Genomic DNA, 17,275 nt, shown 5'->3' with positions numbered 1-17,275 from the left:
AAAACTCCACAATTAAACTGGAAGAGAAGAAAGCCCGATTGTGGTTTCTATTTTTACAGAGTGCCAGCTCTGAAGGATGTGTACTTCTCTAGTTCCTTCCCTAAATCAATGAGTTGTCACAGGAGACAATTGCAAGTCTACTGTTGTGGCTACCGCGTCTCAGCTTTTCTTATCAATCATTTATTTCTGCTGCCTCCGTTCACGCTCATGGACCCAAAAATGAACAAAACCGACGGAAAAGCAAACAGAAAGTGACGCTGATAGCCTTTTCTCTTTTTGTGTCTGATAACTAATCATAACGGAAAAGGATTTAAAAGTGCGACAACCACAAAAACAATTTCAGTGATTTTTCAATGACGGAAAACGCAGTTTCCTAAAGAGAAAAAAAAAACTTTTATTTGTAGAAATCCTGTTGTCACTTTACTGTTTAGCAACTGAACAAGTGCACTACCATTCAAAAGCTTAGGGCCGGTAAAATCTTATTTTTGAATAAAAATTAATACTTTTAATCAGCAAAAATACATTAAATTGATCAAAAGTTACAGCAAAGACTTTCACATTGTTACAAAAAAATTCTATTTCAAATAAATGCTTTTGAACTTTCTATTCATCAAAAAATGTAATATATATATATATATGTGTGTGTGTGTGTGTGTGTGTGTGTGTCTTACATGTCTAATATGTCTAATATGTATTATTTTGCAGAATTTTATTATATGCATATATATATATATATATATATATATATATATATATATATATATATATATATACACACACACACACACACACAATGTGTATATATTTTGATTAAACGTTATTAATTAAAAAAAATTATTTCACTGCAATTCAGTTTTTAAAAATGTGTCATTAGCACAACAAAAGTTTTATTCTCACAGGCTAGGAAAATTCCTAGTTTAGCTTAAAGTCTGAATAAGTGAATGTTAAAAGTGTGAAGGGCAATGTGTAATTTGTAAAACACTGAAATGCTTAAAACTAGTAAAGAATGAGAAAAGAAATATTGAATGATTGGTTTGAAAATGAAGCAAACAATTCTGGCAGGATATGTGAGCGGCTCAAGCATTCCAGCTCTGAGTATGAGCCCATAGGAGAGGCCCTCAGGGACCACGGAAAAGTGCAGACTACTTTGTCTCCCTCTCTCCCCCACACCGTTTCATCTTAATTCAAAAGCCACATCCTGCTATCCTCCCATCTTTTGGCTTAAGGAATTATGGAATGATCCTTGAGGTTATAAAATCCGGACAGTCCAAGGTTGCCTCTAAGGCATACGAACTGCCTCAGACTTCTGTTTCTTAGATTCCCCCATCCTGTTCCCAGTACAAAAAATGTCACCTCAGAACCCTGTTGTCAAAGTGGCTCATCGGGGTGAAGCTGATAGGACTAATTGTTGACAGGTGCTTCTAATGCCCGGCTTTGAAAAGTGAGTCTGATTTACGACAGGGCTTCTGAGGCCCACTTTCACGGCTGCTGGTAACCATCCCTACACGAGACGCCAAGCATTCCGGCCCTGTGATGTCACAGCCTTGCTCAACTCAAAGTGAAAACAGACTAAAAGTTAATAATATTTTCTTGGAGACAGTCAAAAGAAAAGATGAGTCACTCAAATTAATTACATTGATTTTTTTTATTTTTTATTTTAAAAATAAGAATATATAAATTTTAACTTTAAAATGTGGTGCTCGTGGTTTCATGATGTTGTCATTAATTACATGAGTACTTAAGAATAAGAATATACACAAATTATTACAATCTTTACTTGGGTGTGAGCTGCTAAAAATCAGCAAGACGCAATGCAATGCCCAAATAAGATTATTTTAAAGCTTATTTTTTGCTTTAGATCAGTGGTCTCAAACTCAATTCCTGGAGGGCCACAGCTCTGCACAGTTTAGCTCCAACCAGCTCCAACCCACACCTGCTTGGAAGTTTCCAGTAATCCTGAAGACCTTGATTAGCTGGATCAGGTGTGTTTGATTAGGGTTGGAGCAAAACTGTGTAGAGCTGTGGCCCTCCAGGAATTGAGTTTGAAAACACTGCTTTAGATAAAAGTGTTTATTTATTTAAATAAATACATAAAATAAATATATACATACAGTATCTCACAGAAGTGAGTACACCCCTCACATTTTTGTAAATATTTTATTATATCTTTTCATGTGACAACACTGAAGAAATGACACTTTGCTACAATGTAAAGTAGTGAGTGTACAGCTTGTATAACAGTGTAAATTTGCTGTCCCCTCAAAATAACTCAACACACAGCCTTTAATGTCTAAACCGCTGGCCACAAAAGTGAGTACACCCCTAAGTAAAAATGTCCAAATTGGGCCCAAAGTGTCAATATTTTGTGTGGCCACCATTATTTTCCAGCACTGCCTTAACCCTCTTGGGCACGGAGTTCACCAGAGCTTCACAGGTTGCCACTGGAGTCCTCTTCCACTCCTCCATGACGACATCACGGAGCTGGTGGATGTTAGAGACCTTGCGCTCCTCCACCTTCTGTTTGAGGATGCCCCACAGATGCTCAATAGGGTTTAGGTACCCTCAGCTTCTTTAGCAAGGCAGTGGTCATCTTGGAGGTGTGTTTGGGGTCGTTATCATGTTGGAATACTGCCCTGCGGCCCAGTCTCCGAAGGGAGGGGATCATGCTCTGTTGGCATTCATGGTTCCCTCAATGAACTGTAGCTCCCCAGTGCCGGCAGCACTCATGCAGCCCCAGACCATGACACTCCCACCACCATGCTTGACTGTAAGCAAGACACACTTGTCTTTGTACTCCTCACCTGGTTGCCGCCACACACGCTTGACACCATCTGAACCAAATAAGTTTATCTTGGTCTCATCAGACCACAGGACATGGTTCCAGTAATCCATGTCCTTAGTCTGCTTGTCTTCAGCAAACTGTTTGCGGGCTTTCTTGTGCATCATCTTTCGAAGAGGCTTCCTTCTGGGATGACAGCCATGCAGACCAATTTGATGCAGTGTGCGGCGTATGGTCTGAGCACTGACAGCCTGACCCCCCACCCCTTCAACCTCTGCAGCAATGATGGCAGCACTCATACGTCTATTTCCCAAACACAACCTCTGGATATGACGCTGAGCAAGTGCACTCAACTTCAACTCAAAATCCAGTCGCGCGCAGTCCTGGGACAAATTATTCCGGATAATTTTGGTGGAAACGCGGCTTTAGGGAACTCACTCCTGCATTTAAATGCGTTTGTTACTCCTGAAACTTTACAGTGTGTACGCAGCCAGAGAAAGCAAGGGTCTCTTGGACCCTTTGGAAAGCTCTGCAAACACCCTACAACTGACTAGTCTCCTGTGTCCGTATCAGCAGGGTGCCTTCGGCGAGTATGGGGGTATTGATTAATCAGACCTCTGCTTTGTGGAGTGCTGATGGGCAAACAACACTGACAGGCGTGCCAGCTCCTGTGGCAATCAGCACAGACATGAGAAGTGTGTGTGCGCCGGTCAGTGGGTGTGTATGTACGTAACAGTCAGACGTGGTCAGTGTGAGTGTGTTTGCAGCCAGGGACAGTGTTTGACAAACATCACAGTGTTGTGACAGAGGTCAACAGGCTCGATCATAGGGTCTGCTGGGGTGACTCGATTAACTCCTGAATGGCCAGGATACACTTGCTTCATTTCAAATTATAGTGAGGCGCCAAAAGTCAGGGCTATTATCGGTAACTAAAACTATTTTAACATTTTTGTTAATTAAAATAATGCTGACATAAAATAAAATATAAACAGATGAAAAATTAAAATTAGAAAAAATTAAAATTAATTTCTAATTAAAATTAGAAATGTTAACTAACTGGAAATAAATAACTAAAATGGAAAAAATAAAAATAAATTAAACCTAAATGGTATTATTTGTAAAATAAATAAACAAAGAACACTAATAAAAATGACAAAAGCAAATAACAAAATACTAAAAAATTAAAATAAAATTAAAATAAAAACTGAATATAAAAATAAAGGCTAATTCAAAATAAAAACTATGATACTATAAAAATAACACTAATGAAAATAAATAATAACACTGTTGAAAAATTCAAGATGGTGGAAAAGGCATGGGAAACGTCAATTATGAATGTTAAAAAAAAATACAAAAAATACAAAAAAATCCATAAATAGTTCAGAGTAATTCAAAATGTATTATTTTACCCAATTTATGTGTGTCCTAAATATTTTAATGCTTATTAGCTAATCATGCAGTTAGCTTAGCAATCTGCCAACATAAAAACTCTAGTAAAATCAATTTTGGGTCCAGTCAAGTTTCCATGACTGTTAGAGCAGAACGACCAAGTATAACTACTGCTACTAACTAATGAAGCACTACAACTGTGCAGTCACAGAAAGGCCCGGCATAATCTTTACAAAAAAAAAAAAAAGAGAGAGAGAGTGTGTGTTTGCTAACCATGTAATGGTGATCCGGATGGGCTACTGGAAAGGCCAGGAATGGGGCTACATCGGCCGCCCTGTTTGCTACTCAGCTCTTGCTCGATTTCCTCCAGTCCGGCACTTTTCTGGAAACGGCTCATGCGATTGACCACACGGGGAGACATGTGTGTGCGTGCGCATGGCGCTCCACCATATGGGTTGATGGGAAAGACATGCGAGGTGCCGCGAAGAGTACTGATCACCACCCAGCGGCAGTCATGGCTGAAGCAGATGTCCTGCACCTAAGAGAAGAGATAGGAAATAGTGAATTGGTTAGGGATAAAAAAATATAAAATCAATATTAAAATGTATAAAATTGCCATTACAAAGTTGTTTGACACAGTACATTATGAACATTACAGCAATGCCTTTCTTTCTAAATTTCAAAGAGATATTTTCTTCTTTATTGGGATGTACATTCAAGTGAAACGGATATTTGATCAAAAAAAAAAAAAAAAAATTAAGCTGGGACTTCTACTCATCAGTTATTGATTGGATGAAGGCAGATCTGAATGTAAGCTTGCAGTTAACTAAGAAAAAGCCAAGGTTTAAGAGGACTAAACGGTTGCAGAAGTCCAGAAGACATCACCAGTTATGAGTTATAAGAAAAATTACTAGCTCTAAAAATATGAATTCACAATAAGATCAATAACATTTTATTTTTTTCATGACAACTTTAAGGAATGCAACCTGACTTCTGTAGGAATTTTCTCTGGTGTTGCAAGTCGTGACAATACGTTTTCATAAAGAGCTTCTGGTAAAGACGAACAGATATAATCTTTAAAAAAAAAAAATCTGCTCTGGAATGGTTGAAAGGAATGAAAGAGAGGTGTTGGTAATCACGGCAAAGTGCTGGGGTGGAGATGTTTCGAATCTGATCACCAGATCTTGGCTACTGGCATGAAAAACCTGAATTTCTAACCTGGCTTTTGTATGTAAACATCTCACCCTAGACAAACTGCTAAAACAGTGCTTCCTGTGTGTTTTATAAACACAAGAACACATCCTGTGTTACAACTCCTATGTTCGGTCTATGCTATTTTTAAAATGTTGGTCTATGTAGATAGTCAAACCCTGTTTTTTCAGCATCTTGCGCCATGAGCATTGTTTTATAAGAGAGCATCTGGAAATCCTGTTCTAGCTGTTTTTGAACACAAGAACACGTCCTGTGTAAACTAAAGTAGCTCTATGAATTGATGGTGGACCTTCCCCAAGACATGGTCCAGAAATCTTACACTTGACTTTACCATACAGCACTCTGCTATCAGCAAGGTTCAGCTAATGGCTTTTTTACGGCACTTTTTATGGATAGCCATCAGCTACTGGAATGCAGCTGTCTGGAGATCTGTCTGATTCTAGGTCATTCTGCTCTATCTGTCTCAGATCAGTCTCAAGCTGAATACGCCAACCCAGAGATGAGCAAACAAGTCAAGATCAGTGACCACTTCCTGTTCAGAGACAACGCCAATTTTCCCTAGAGGTGTAAAAATAAGACTTCGGCGAAAGGACTGAGATCTTTAAATTGGTTAATCACACATAAATCAAATGAGCTGTTTGGTCAGTCATGTGCTACTCAGAACAGCTAAAATGGTGTATGGCTTCAGGCAATGAGGGCTGGTGGGTTATTTACGTTCACGCACACTAAGGTCAGTCCAGAGCAGGTTGGGAGTCAGTACAAGCACAGTTAACCAGCCAGATAAGGCCGGGTGCCTGTGTCCGCCCACAAGGCATTATCACTCCTTTTATTTGTTCTGCTCAAGATAATGCGTCTTGGAGGGTGCTTGCTTTCTGCGGTTTGCACTGTTTACAATGCCAGATCAAAGCCAACGCATGGCCAGGCAGCAAACCTGGCATGAGCCAGTGACAGATTAACCACCTTTCTCATCTCAGCAGAGCTGCGGGCCACCATGGCCCTGTGCTCACATAGGAGGGAAAATGAGAATGTTTTACACACTCGGTTCCAGCTCTCTGCCATGCCTGGAGGTGCCGGGTAAGGTAATCACACCTTCAATATAAGGAGCAGGAACGAGAGGAACTTAAACTTCACCCAAGGGCCAGTACCCAGTTTGCAATTCTGCATTTTTGACCGGCTCAGAGTGCACTTGAAGGGTAAAGGGACAAAGTGATTTAAAAAAAACAAACAAAAATTACTCTAATGTACATAATATAAAAAAAAAAAAATTAAACTACAAGTCTTTTTATAGACATAACACTTGATTGTACTGCAGTTATATGGCACTCGTAGAAGAATAACATACGGTGAAACAGTTTTTATTCCACTGCAGTGTTAATATTTGTCATGTAAAGAAGGATTTAAATTGGGGAAATATGTCTGGCATGCTTTTAGACATCGAACGTGAGAGTGTGAGTCTATGAACTAGAGCAGAGATCAGGTTTGTGTGCATATCCAAACATGACACTAGCTGAGTAAGTAAGGGTCTAGGTCCTTTCGGAATAAATATTAGTTCTACTTAAGCAAATAAAACCTTACAATTTGCCAACTGAAGGAGATATTGTGGTGGAACAGCTGCAAGGCTGAATGGATGAAACAGCATTTAGGAGAGAGGAAAACTAAATCACTGCAGTTATTTCCCAAACTGATTTGTGCAATAACCCAATACATCACAAAAGTAAATTAAACTTTAAAGCACCCAGATAGATTACCAAGGCTTGGCAGACGCTAATGATCAGATCATGTCCTTAAATGTCCGCTTAAACTATTCAACCTGAGTAACGTTACATAAAATACAAAAAAAAAAGGCATGTAGATTTGACCATTATCTATTGGTTTAAAATACCACCGTACTTAAAAAAAGAAAAAAAGAATGATCAATATATTTGATTGAGACCACTATACATTGCCTTAAAGTCCCCCTGAAATCAAAATTTAAGTTTTTTAGCTTTTAGTATTAATATGTCAGCCTTAAGGTTATGAATAGGCTGGTGTGTTCCAAAACAATGACAAAATTCGCACTTAGAAGATATAAGCATTCAAAACTTAAAGTCTCTCACTTCCGCTAAAATGGATCACGGATTTTCATGACATCACAATACACTTCAGCTTCTTGTCAGATCTTCTGTCCAATCAAATGCTCTCTAGAATCTGAAGTCCCGCCCCCTCCTACACTATAAACAGACCCTGAAGCTGTGGCTGAAATCGGTCATTTGTTCACACATTTACTAGTTTCTATATGGTGAACGGCACATAGTGCACTATATAGAGGATAGGGAATGATTCAGACAGTGTAAATATGCTTTCCATTGACGCAAATGAAGTCCTCTTTTGCGTTATCCGCCACAGCGCGAGCACAGTCTGCTCTGGTCCAGAGACACAAGAGCACAGAGCGGATCATATCCGCAGACCGCGAGTCGGCTCAGACCACAAAAGGTATCGGACCCATTTAAATTCCGCACAGAATGCTGTATTTTAAAGTGATTTAGAGGGCATTAGGAGGAGAAACGGTTAAAGATTAGAAGGAAACAGGTTTTACAGAGTTTAAGGGCTCTGGTCGAGCTGTGGTATAAACGAAGGGGCAGAGCTGTTCGATATGTCCCGCCCTGTCTTCCTGTTTCAGTTGAAATTCCGTCAACACACTGAATAATGCTGCGTGTTCCAAGACACTTCAGCGGGCCTTTAATTTGACAAAAAAAATTAAATAATATAATAAAATAAAAATTGGGCATAACTTCAAATTGTATGACTTGAGGAGAGATGTGCTGTCACTTCTCCAAGCAAAAAATACAATGGTTCTAGTTGTCACAGCAGATGGACAAAATCCAAAGCCCAATTCTTTTTCAAATAACAACATTAGTTGTTCTAGATTTCTCATTTATAAAGCTGGGCTGAAATGGGAAAATCTAAGGAGGCTATATTCAGCGCTGCCAATGGTCTGTTTCCAGGGATTTAAAAAAGAGTGGTGTAAAGTCGCAAGCGTGACCATGTTGTCCCAGTGGGAATGTCCTCTCGTCCATGACCTTATAGCCTAAGATATCATAGGTGTTACAAGCCCCTAACTTGACCCCAAGGTGCAAGAGTAAAAGCTCGGTCAGGAGCACAATCTAAGCTCTCACCAGCCGTCTGAGGTATTTTTAGCAACTTTTCTCTTTCTTTTTTTTTCAGCCATGGTGATTGAAAACACATTGACAACACTAATAGTTTCAGGTCTTCAGATTCCAGAGTGTTGAAAACTGAACGTGGGAGCCACAGGGGAGGAAGTTTTGGAATAAGCAAAGACTAACTGCTGAGAGCACAAATATTTCATGTGGATCCATGTAATTTTGCCTTAAACTGGAGGCAAATGTTCTCCAGGTAAAAGAAAAAAAAAAAAAAAGAAAGAAAGAAAATTCATATGCTGTGACTATGGAAAAGCCACAAAAGCTTTAGTTGGTGCACAGATGAACAGTAACTAGGTCTTTAGATTGCCACAAAAAAGTAAAGAAACTCAAGAACTGACTAAACTAAAAAAAAAAAAAAAAATTCATTTTGAAGAGTAACACAATTTTAGAATACAGCTCATATTTTGCATCTATAACACAGTAGCGAGAGGTCACGTATCTCATATTAATGTTTAAGATCAATCAGATGGGTCATATGCACACTTTTTGTCTAACACACACTGCCCTACACACTACAAAAGAGCCAGAGACAGCAGTGCTGGAGCTCAGTGGTACCAAGCCTTATGTCTCTTGACAGTATTTAGATAACACGCAGGGATTCACCGACGATGAAAAGCATGTTCAAATTGCACATTTCCAAAACCATACAAGCACAGGCAACCGTAAACAGTTGTGGGTGGCCCACAAAGACTTTAAATGATTATGCTAATGATTAAAAGAGTCCGGAAAGGCAATATTTCATCTCAATAACTCCCCCGAAAATAGCGTGCAGTGAGCGTACATAGGCATGTGTGTGAAAGCAAGGGATGGGACGGGGAGCTTTGAAGTTTGACTTAATATCCCACACTGTCCACACTGTTTTACTTGAACGCAAGACCGTTTCTTTTTTGTTGTTGATACATCTTCAATTTGGAGTATACAGTAAGTTTGTACCATAAGTATGTACTAAAGGACAGTGCTGAAAGTAAGGAAAAGCTTTTATGCAAATGAGGACATTCACAGGTATTCTTACCTTAGCCTCAGTCTCTCCTCTGTGAAGAGTGTATAGATGATGAACTGCACTCTGGGAAGACGCCCATGGGTGAGTCACGATTTGGAAAACATGGAAGTCATGGCCAAGGGTGTCTGTGGTCACCAGTAACATACCTGAGGATCAAAGAAGAGCCATTTATTTTACCATAGCACACCTTCTCAGCACTATCAATCAAACACTACTTTTTTATTTTATTATTTATTGCATTAATTTCTGTGATTAATATGGACCGCTCAATGCAAGTAATGCAGCATTTTTTTTTCACTTCCTGACACTACACAAATGTTTTTCCCACTTCTTATGCGTTCATGCTAATTATGCACCCTTCATTATTTGCTTTCTTCAGCCCCATGAAGTCAATTTTTTTCAGAGCCTGTTAAATTTTCTTTGGTATACCATTTGGATTTGGGGGCCAGTAATGTGACCAAAATCAGCTCAATCTTTCTGAACTGTGGTCTAGCGATTAGTCCATGCGCTCCAACAAACTCTCAAATGAAAGTGTCAGGAAGGGCCAAAAATGTTCATATATTCTGTGGTCCACTCTAAATATATATACATAATCACTTCAACACTTTACTTGCTTCAATGTAACAGGCTTAAACGAGAAAAACATAATGCAAAACAATGGCACCCAGACTGCTTTTAAGTACTAAGCATTTCATGAGACACGTTTACATGGTTGTAAAGGGCAGTTGTGTTCCATTGCAACTTGTGTTCTAGAATTAACGGCATGCCAAGATCTTCCCTCAGCTTCAGGGCCAGAGTATGTGGATCTGTTTTAAACACAACCGCAGGAGAACCCAAGTGGAACCTCTGATGACAGGCCCTCTCATTTTCCCACTTTTATTTGAAGTTAGTGAAACTACAGAAAGTATAAGCCTTTACTGTAAACAACACACTTACTAAACCACAGCACAAGAAAAAACCCGAAGCGAACCTTCATGGCAACGCAACCCCGCATACAACTTATTCCTAAAAACAGTGTGACAGCTCTACAGGCTATTTTCCACACACATGAAAGTCTGGTCACTACCGCTTTGGAAAGTTTCTCCAACACTACGATTAAGATGGATTTAGCCACTGGCTCTCGATCTCACTGCTGTAATTTAAGATGACAATAATTAGTGATTTTCCAATGCTGAATCTCTAATGCCAAGTTCACAGAGGGGTTTAATTTATGGTGAGCATTTATTGGGTGGTCTGACAAATCTAAAAAGGAGGAAATTGTTGGAAGACCAGACAATCTCCCACATACGCGACAACGAAACACCAGCAGTCCTAAATGAGCTCATCCAGCCTATTTCTGCCTACAATATTTTCATTTTTCACACTTAGGAGTAGCATCTGCTTTAGGTGTGGCTTTGCCATCTCATTGAGCGGTAAGACAGGAAGCAAGGGGAATGGGCTGCGGCAGCGAAGGAAAGGGTCACGCTGAGATTGCGCCTACGAAAAAGAAAAACAGAGTCGGCCAGTGAATAAGACAGCGGTTAGCTATTTATGCTGTATCAGAAGACTAAACCAAGTTATGGCCCGGCCATAAACTAACCCACGCCCCAAATGAGGTGCCAAGCCACAAGAAGCATTTGCGTCAACTGGGAATACATGGAAAAGAGTGCCTTCTAATTATAGAGGCTACAAACGGAAGCGCAGAGTGATTAGGAGTTTAGGCGCTGCGGTATGTTTATCTGGGAGCTTCCTCTCCCTCACCCCGCCGCCCTGCCGCTCTCGCGCTCACCCTGGCTTTGACAGATGAGGCTTGGCCAGCTTGTTGGGACACAAGTTTGCTGATGGTACACTCTGTTCTCCAAAAGCCAGTGGAGAATGGAAACCAAGCGCTGGGGCTTTTGTGGCCTTGTCGAAATACAGGGCCTCGCAAAGAGGCGTCAGTTGGTTAGCCTGTGGGAAGCTAAATTAAAAAGAGAGCTACTCTGTGCTGGTAAGCTTCCATAAAATTTCAGGAACCTGAGATGTTAAAGCAATTTTTGACACATCCTATTTATAACACCTCGTCCTCAAGGCAAAACAATATTTATGACTTTTAACTAGACACTATGGGCAAGATTTACTAAATAGGGCAAATTAGTGTGAGACCGCAATTCCATAAAAGCGCCGATGGGAGTGGAATGTTCTGTGCATGATCTACTGACAATGCTCAAATTAAAGAACACAGAAGCAGCTGGATCATTTCCCTAATGACCAACGCAATGTACCAAGAGCAGTGTAAATTAGCGTAGGGTCGCAAACAATTACAGACGCTGATAATCAGATGCGGGTGATCTACTAACAATACAGCCGCAAAATGGTTTAAGACATGCTTTTTTGGGTGTTACATAATGGCACAAATACCAGTAAATTGACTAGTACAAAGCTTAGTAAATCACCTTGTGTGATTTATTTAAATACTTCCTGCCATAAATTTTGTATCTGAATGGGAAACTCCTACAAATGCATATGCAATAAGGTCAGCTACAAAAATAACTGCCTTTTCAGCGCAATTTTTTCAATGCATGTCTTTAGTAAATCCTGACAATATTTTTTAACGGCAAAAGATGGTTTGCGCTGGTGCAAGTTGTTAGTAAATTTGGCCCAATGTGGTTAAATGCATAGTTAGGGCTGCCCCCTAATAATTATTAGTCGACTAGAAGAAGCTTAGCCAACCAAAATTTTATTAGTCAGCTAGGCGCAGGAAGAAAAAAAACCTAGTGGCGAAGTCACGCAGTTTGTGAGGGACAGATCAATAACAGCGGGTCCTTGTGGTAATTACAGTATGTCAGGCAGGAAATCCAAACGCTCGCCTATCATCCATCGACCTCAAATATGGCTTATCATTTGAAACATGAAGGTAGTAGCAACTTTACATGGCTGCTCGCTTTAACATTATCCTAGATAAACTATTATTAGTACGCATATTCAAGTGTTCTTGCGGAGTGTGGAAACTAACGTAAATAGAGCGCTTACAGCAAGACATGGGGGCGCCAGCGCAATCACTTGCATTTTTTCTAATAACAGCGTAAACAACTTAAAATACTCTGTCATTTTTGGTCATACAGATAAGAGTAATACATCATTCGAAACTTTTATTTGTGTAAACTCGCCATAACAAGAAAACTTAGTGCCTTTGTACAATAAAGAAAACAAACAGAATGCGTTTTCTGCTGTCTTAGTCTCCTTGAACTGGAGCGCGTCACGAAAATAGGCTATTACGCATGAGCACGAAATAGGCTATTACGCCTATATATATATTAAAGGCTCATTATGGTTTAGTATTCTCCCCAGTATATATTTAAGTAATTTAAACGTGCGATTAATCGACTAATGGTTTAAATGAACGACAAATAGTTGACTAGAAAAAGCTTTAGTCGGGGGCAGCCTTATTTATTTCAAATTTTGTTCATAGTTCACCCAAAACTCTGTCATCATTTACTCACCCTCATGCCACTCCAAATTAAATTCAAATTTAAATACCCGTTGCACCCGATTAATGCTAAACATGCTAAACATGCTAAACGAAGCCGAGCTTTTACTTTTACTAAAACGTTAATGCAACATTTTAAAAATTCTTGCTTCAGTCTGACTAAGGACGTTTTCAGAACTGGCTCATTAAAACGTCATAGCTTTCCGGAACATAAACAGGTGCATTCTGACCATCGAGAGGACCATTTTACTCACATGTTGCCCTGTGAAAGCAAACCAAACAATAGAGGAAATGCAACACTGTAACAATTTCTGTTTCAGAACAAAGCAAGTCATCTACAGGTCTGAAAACACTAAAATCTAACTTTTAAAATGCAAGTAAATGTATGAAGTTTTATTGAAAAGTTTGTCAATTTGTATTTCAAAACTTTCAAAAGCAGTTCACTTCCACATGTTAGGACGGATTGCGTTCATATCAACTCCGAAACACACAGCAGTTCAAATGAAACATACCCTAGAACACCCTTTTCAAGCAGATTTGGCTGTTTCACAAACACACAATTCAACAAACCAAAATTTGACACCAAACAAACTTGAGTCAGCACCAAAAGCTGTAGAGAATGACCATGGCTTCCTTTTTCATAGTGTTTTGTTGTTCTCCCCCTAACAAGTCTTTAAACAAAACATCTGCTAAACCTCCACACAGCAATGTTTTATTTCAAAAGTGTCTGAGCTATTCTTCCCGAGTGACTCCAATGATCTCAGCAGCCCGACAAGCAGAGGCCTCCAACTTGGCAAAGTCGGAGAACTGAAACAAAAGTATCCCTTTCAAATTAACAACACTTGCCTAAGACCTTTGAAAAAGAGGAAATCTCAAATTATAAACATGTGGATAAACCTTTAAAGGGCGGACGCTGGGAATCGGTGTGCTCTAATACCGCAGACACGAACTTTATGCGAGAAAAAAAGAACAAATAAACACATCAATCACTGTGTTTTGTCCTTGTGGCTGCCCGCATTAGTTGTAAAAGCACAACCATGCGTGCGTGTGTGTTTGTGGTCCTTTGTGAGTCCATTGGACAGCCTCCTCTTCTGTCATGCTGCACTTGTGGAGGTGTTTATGAAAGCTGTGGAACACACACACACACAAGGTTGCACATCTCACATCAAAGCCGCCCACTCAAGCCTGAAGCGAGCAACACTCACTTAGTCCAGAGGCCACCCTCACTCCAACCATCAGATAACAGTACGATGGAGAGGAGGAGACCGGCATGGGTCAACATGCAGTCAATAACTTGTTAATCTTTTACAGACTAAGTGAGAACTTCTAAAAGCTGGGCTGTTTGATCCTAACCTGGAGGCGGCTTGTATTTGTGTGTGTGTGTGTGTGTGTGTGTGTGTGTGTGTGTGTGTGTGTGTGTGTGTGTGTGTGTGTGTGGACTCGAGGACGGGGTGGCAGATTGGGGCCTGGCGGAGTGACTGTGCAGTGTTTCGCGGTGAGCCAGGCAGATGTAATGCCGTCTCCAGTTTCCATTCCTCTGGGCGGCAGGGATGACTGCTGCGGATTCCAGAGGGGGCTTGCGAGCACGTCTCACAGGCTCGTGTGGCCAGGGATACTGTTTATCTAGGCACGTTGGTACCAAGGATATGCTCTTTAAACATGGTACACTGCTCCTGTGGGCATGCTGGCTTGGAGAGGCACTCAACGCTCTTAGCTACGAAACCACATCCACAATTCAATTGAGAGCTTTGAGGAAGGGAGGGGGAAAAACTAGGTGGGAGGAGGAAAAAGGTGCCCACGGTTCATTTGATGCACATTCAAGTGTAACGAAGGAGAATGTTTATGTATTTGCTTTACAGCCATACCACCTGTAAGCGCTTGAATATTAATAGATCATAAAGGCCTTTTCTTGGCAGGAGGCAATCATTACTTGAATACAACACTTCAACGAAATTCGCCTTCTAGAGAATCAGTGTAACCAAGGTGACCATGAGGTCACATCCATTAAGAAAGGATGGAAGTGTAGGTTATCACTAGGCCAACACAGAATCTGCACACTTTTTTCACAAATTACCCAAACTGAACGCAGGGGGAAATCTGTTTAATGCATCAGTCTTTTCTGGAATTAATCAGATATTATTTATTGAAATCAATTACATTTTTCAATTACATTCAAAACAAATGAGTATACTATGTGAGTATATAAAGTCATAAGTAAGTATTTATAAATATATATATATATATATATATATATATATATATATATATATTTTAGGGCTGGGAATTTAACACATTAATTAGATTAATTAATTACAGAAAAAAAATTACACTTTAAAATGTTTAACGCATTTAATGCACTTGCCCCGCCCCTAGACCTACAGGTCATCTGACATATCATACAGTTGACTGATGATGAATATTATGCAGGGCCACAACTCACTGCGTGACATAGCCTATAAAATACGGTTAGAATGTCCATAAAATTCAAGATATGAAAAGCGATTGATTTGAACCCTTTGAAGCGTACGACAACACTGGTAAGACCAGAATGTTCACTGCTAAATTCAAACATGCTTTTGCACTTTGGCTGCGGTGGCGGCACCCATCGCGCGTTATAGATCAACTGACATGATTTAAACGACAAATCATATTCAAATATTTGACAATAGAGTGGTGCAGGTATGACATCACTTTGTAGGCCAAAATGCGGAAGTGAGTTAGCATTTTAGCACTTCCGGTTCCATCGCCCCGAAGTCAATGGGTTTTTTTAATGGAATTTTGGTTAAATGGCTGAAATAAGGTCTGTAGCTGCAAGCTCAAGACAGTTTCATGTTTTATTCTATGACATAAAATGCATCAGTATTACCCCACTTGTGATTTTTTTAAGCTGTTATGTGTCTTGAAAAATGCAGTTGCTAACAAGTAGCTAAATGGGACTACACAGGCAGTCGGGGATATTAAACGTCATCACTCTGAGAAGGTAAGCTCAGTCTGCTTTTACAGACTCATTATGCTCATAATTGTACTCTTATAAACTATTACAACTCAAAAGTGCTAGGAAAATGTTTTTAGATAAAAACTGAAAGAGTTGTCAGAAGCTTAGCGATGGTGACGCTGAAGTCGAGCGACCGTGGTGTAGTTCGTTTACAGCCTACCTTTAGCTTTTTACTTCTGGAGACTGCATTTAGGCTTCAAACTTCATAAAAGTTATGTTCATCTGTGAAAATTATCTTGATGGACAAAACGTGTAAGTATCATAACCCTTTGTTAAACACAGAGCTTATTTTTTGTGATTTTCCAAAAGTCTATGGGAAAAATGCATAGGCTTTCGATCGAGGGAACCTGTGCGCCACTAACTTCCAGGTTGGCCTACAAAGTGACGTCATACCTGCACCACTCTATAGGAACCGATTTATGTTTCTGCCGGTTGGTTCCCACATGTAATATCTGAGCCAGAGTAGAGCGAGCCATGAGGACACTATATTTGAGAGCGTGCAAGTTTTGTGGAGAGATTCGTGCTGCACATTACATTAATGCGATCTCGTGTTAATGTATTACATTGATGCGCACTCGACATGTGCTGTTAAAAATGCCTTAGTAACTGCCTCAAATAAACTATAAAAACGAAAAGAATGTCATGTCAAAAGAATGAAAGCTGCAGTCGTTTTTTAATGGTTAAAATGAATGGAGAATATCTCTTGTTTTCCATGGGTGCTCAGTGCCTATAAAGCCTATAGTTCGTGATAGGCTATAATTAACAAGTTTGTGAATATTTTTAATAAAAAAGGAAAAACAAAATAAGTGATACATCTGTCATACAGCGCTATTGTGCCTGTGTGACGCGTCGCCCCCCACATTAATAATAAATGTGCACATATTGTGAATTAATTTAATAAACTTAGTAACCTAGCTTCCTTAGCCTTCAGTAAATGGGCTATATGCATGGAGCGTTCTTTAGAACTTCCGCAATAATATAAGCCAGTTCGAAAACTTCCGGTGAGATGTCACTTGCTGATGTGTTGAGCATCAGTAGTGTAATTCTTAGTTTATAACCAGAATATAGTCACTTAAATAGTCAGGCATAGCATTAATTTAGTTATTCAAACATAAGACGGCATAAAAAATAAATAAATAAAGACGTACCTCAGTGTTCTTCCTCGGCTGAATTCAATTCGACCATCAGTTTTCACACTTTCGTGTGAAAAAAAAACGTCAAAAATTAAATATTTATTGTGCACTTTAGTTAG

At 39.6% G+C, this 17,275-nt stretch overlaps 1 protein-coding gene across 10 annotated transcripts in view; it reads right to left on the bottom strand.

Moving 5' to 3' along the window:
- Window positions 1-17,275, bottom strand: part of bcas3 (BCAS3 microtubule associated cell migration factor) — a 261,158-nt gene that overhangs the window by 192,475 nt on the left and 51,408 nt on the right. For all 10 annotated transcript variants that reach the window (XM_051863582.1, XM_051863581.1, XM_051863579.1 and 7 more), the window contains exons 14-15: window positions 9,593-9,726; window positions 4,442-4,706 (exon numbers count right to left, since the gene is read on the bottom strand). In XM_051863582.1, the coding sequence (XP_051719542.1) occupies window positions 4,442-4,706; window positions 9,593-9,726 (399 nt within the window). The remainder of the gene's footprint in view (window positions 1-4,441; window positions 4,707-9,592; window positions 9,727-17,275) is intronic.

The sequence above is a fragment of the Ctenopharyngodon idella genome, chromosome 15, assembly GCF_019924925.1.
Source record: "Ctenopharyngodon idella isolate HZGC_01 chromosome 15, HZGC01, whole genome shotgun sequence".
NCBI lineage: Eukaryota > Metazoa > Chordata > Actinopteri > Cypriniformes > Xenocyprididae > Ctenopharyngodon > Ctenopharyngodon idella.
This window is presented reverse-complemented; position numbering and strand designations above follow the sequence as displayed.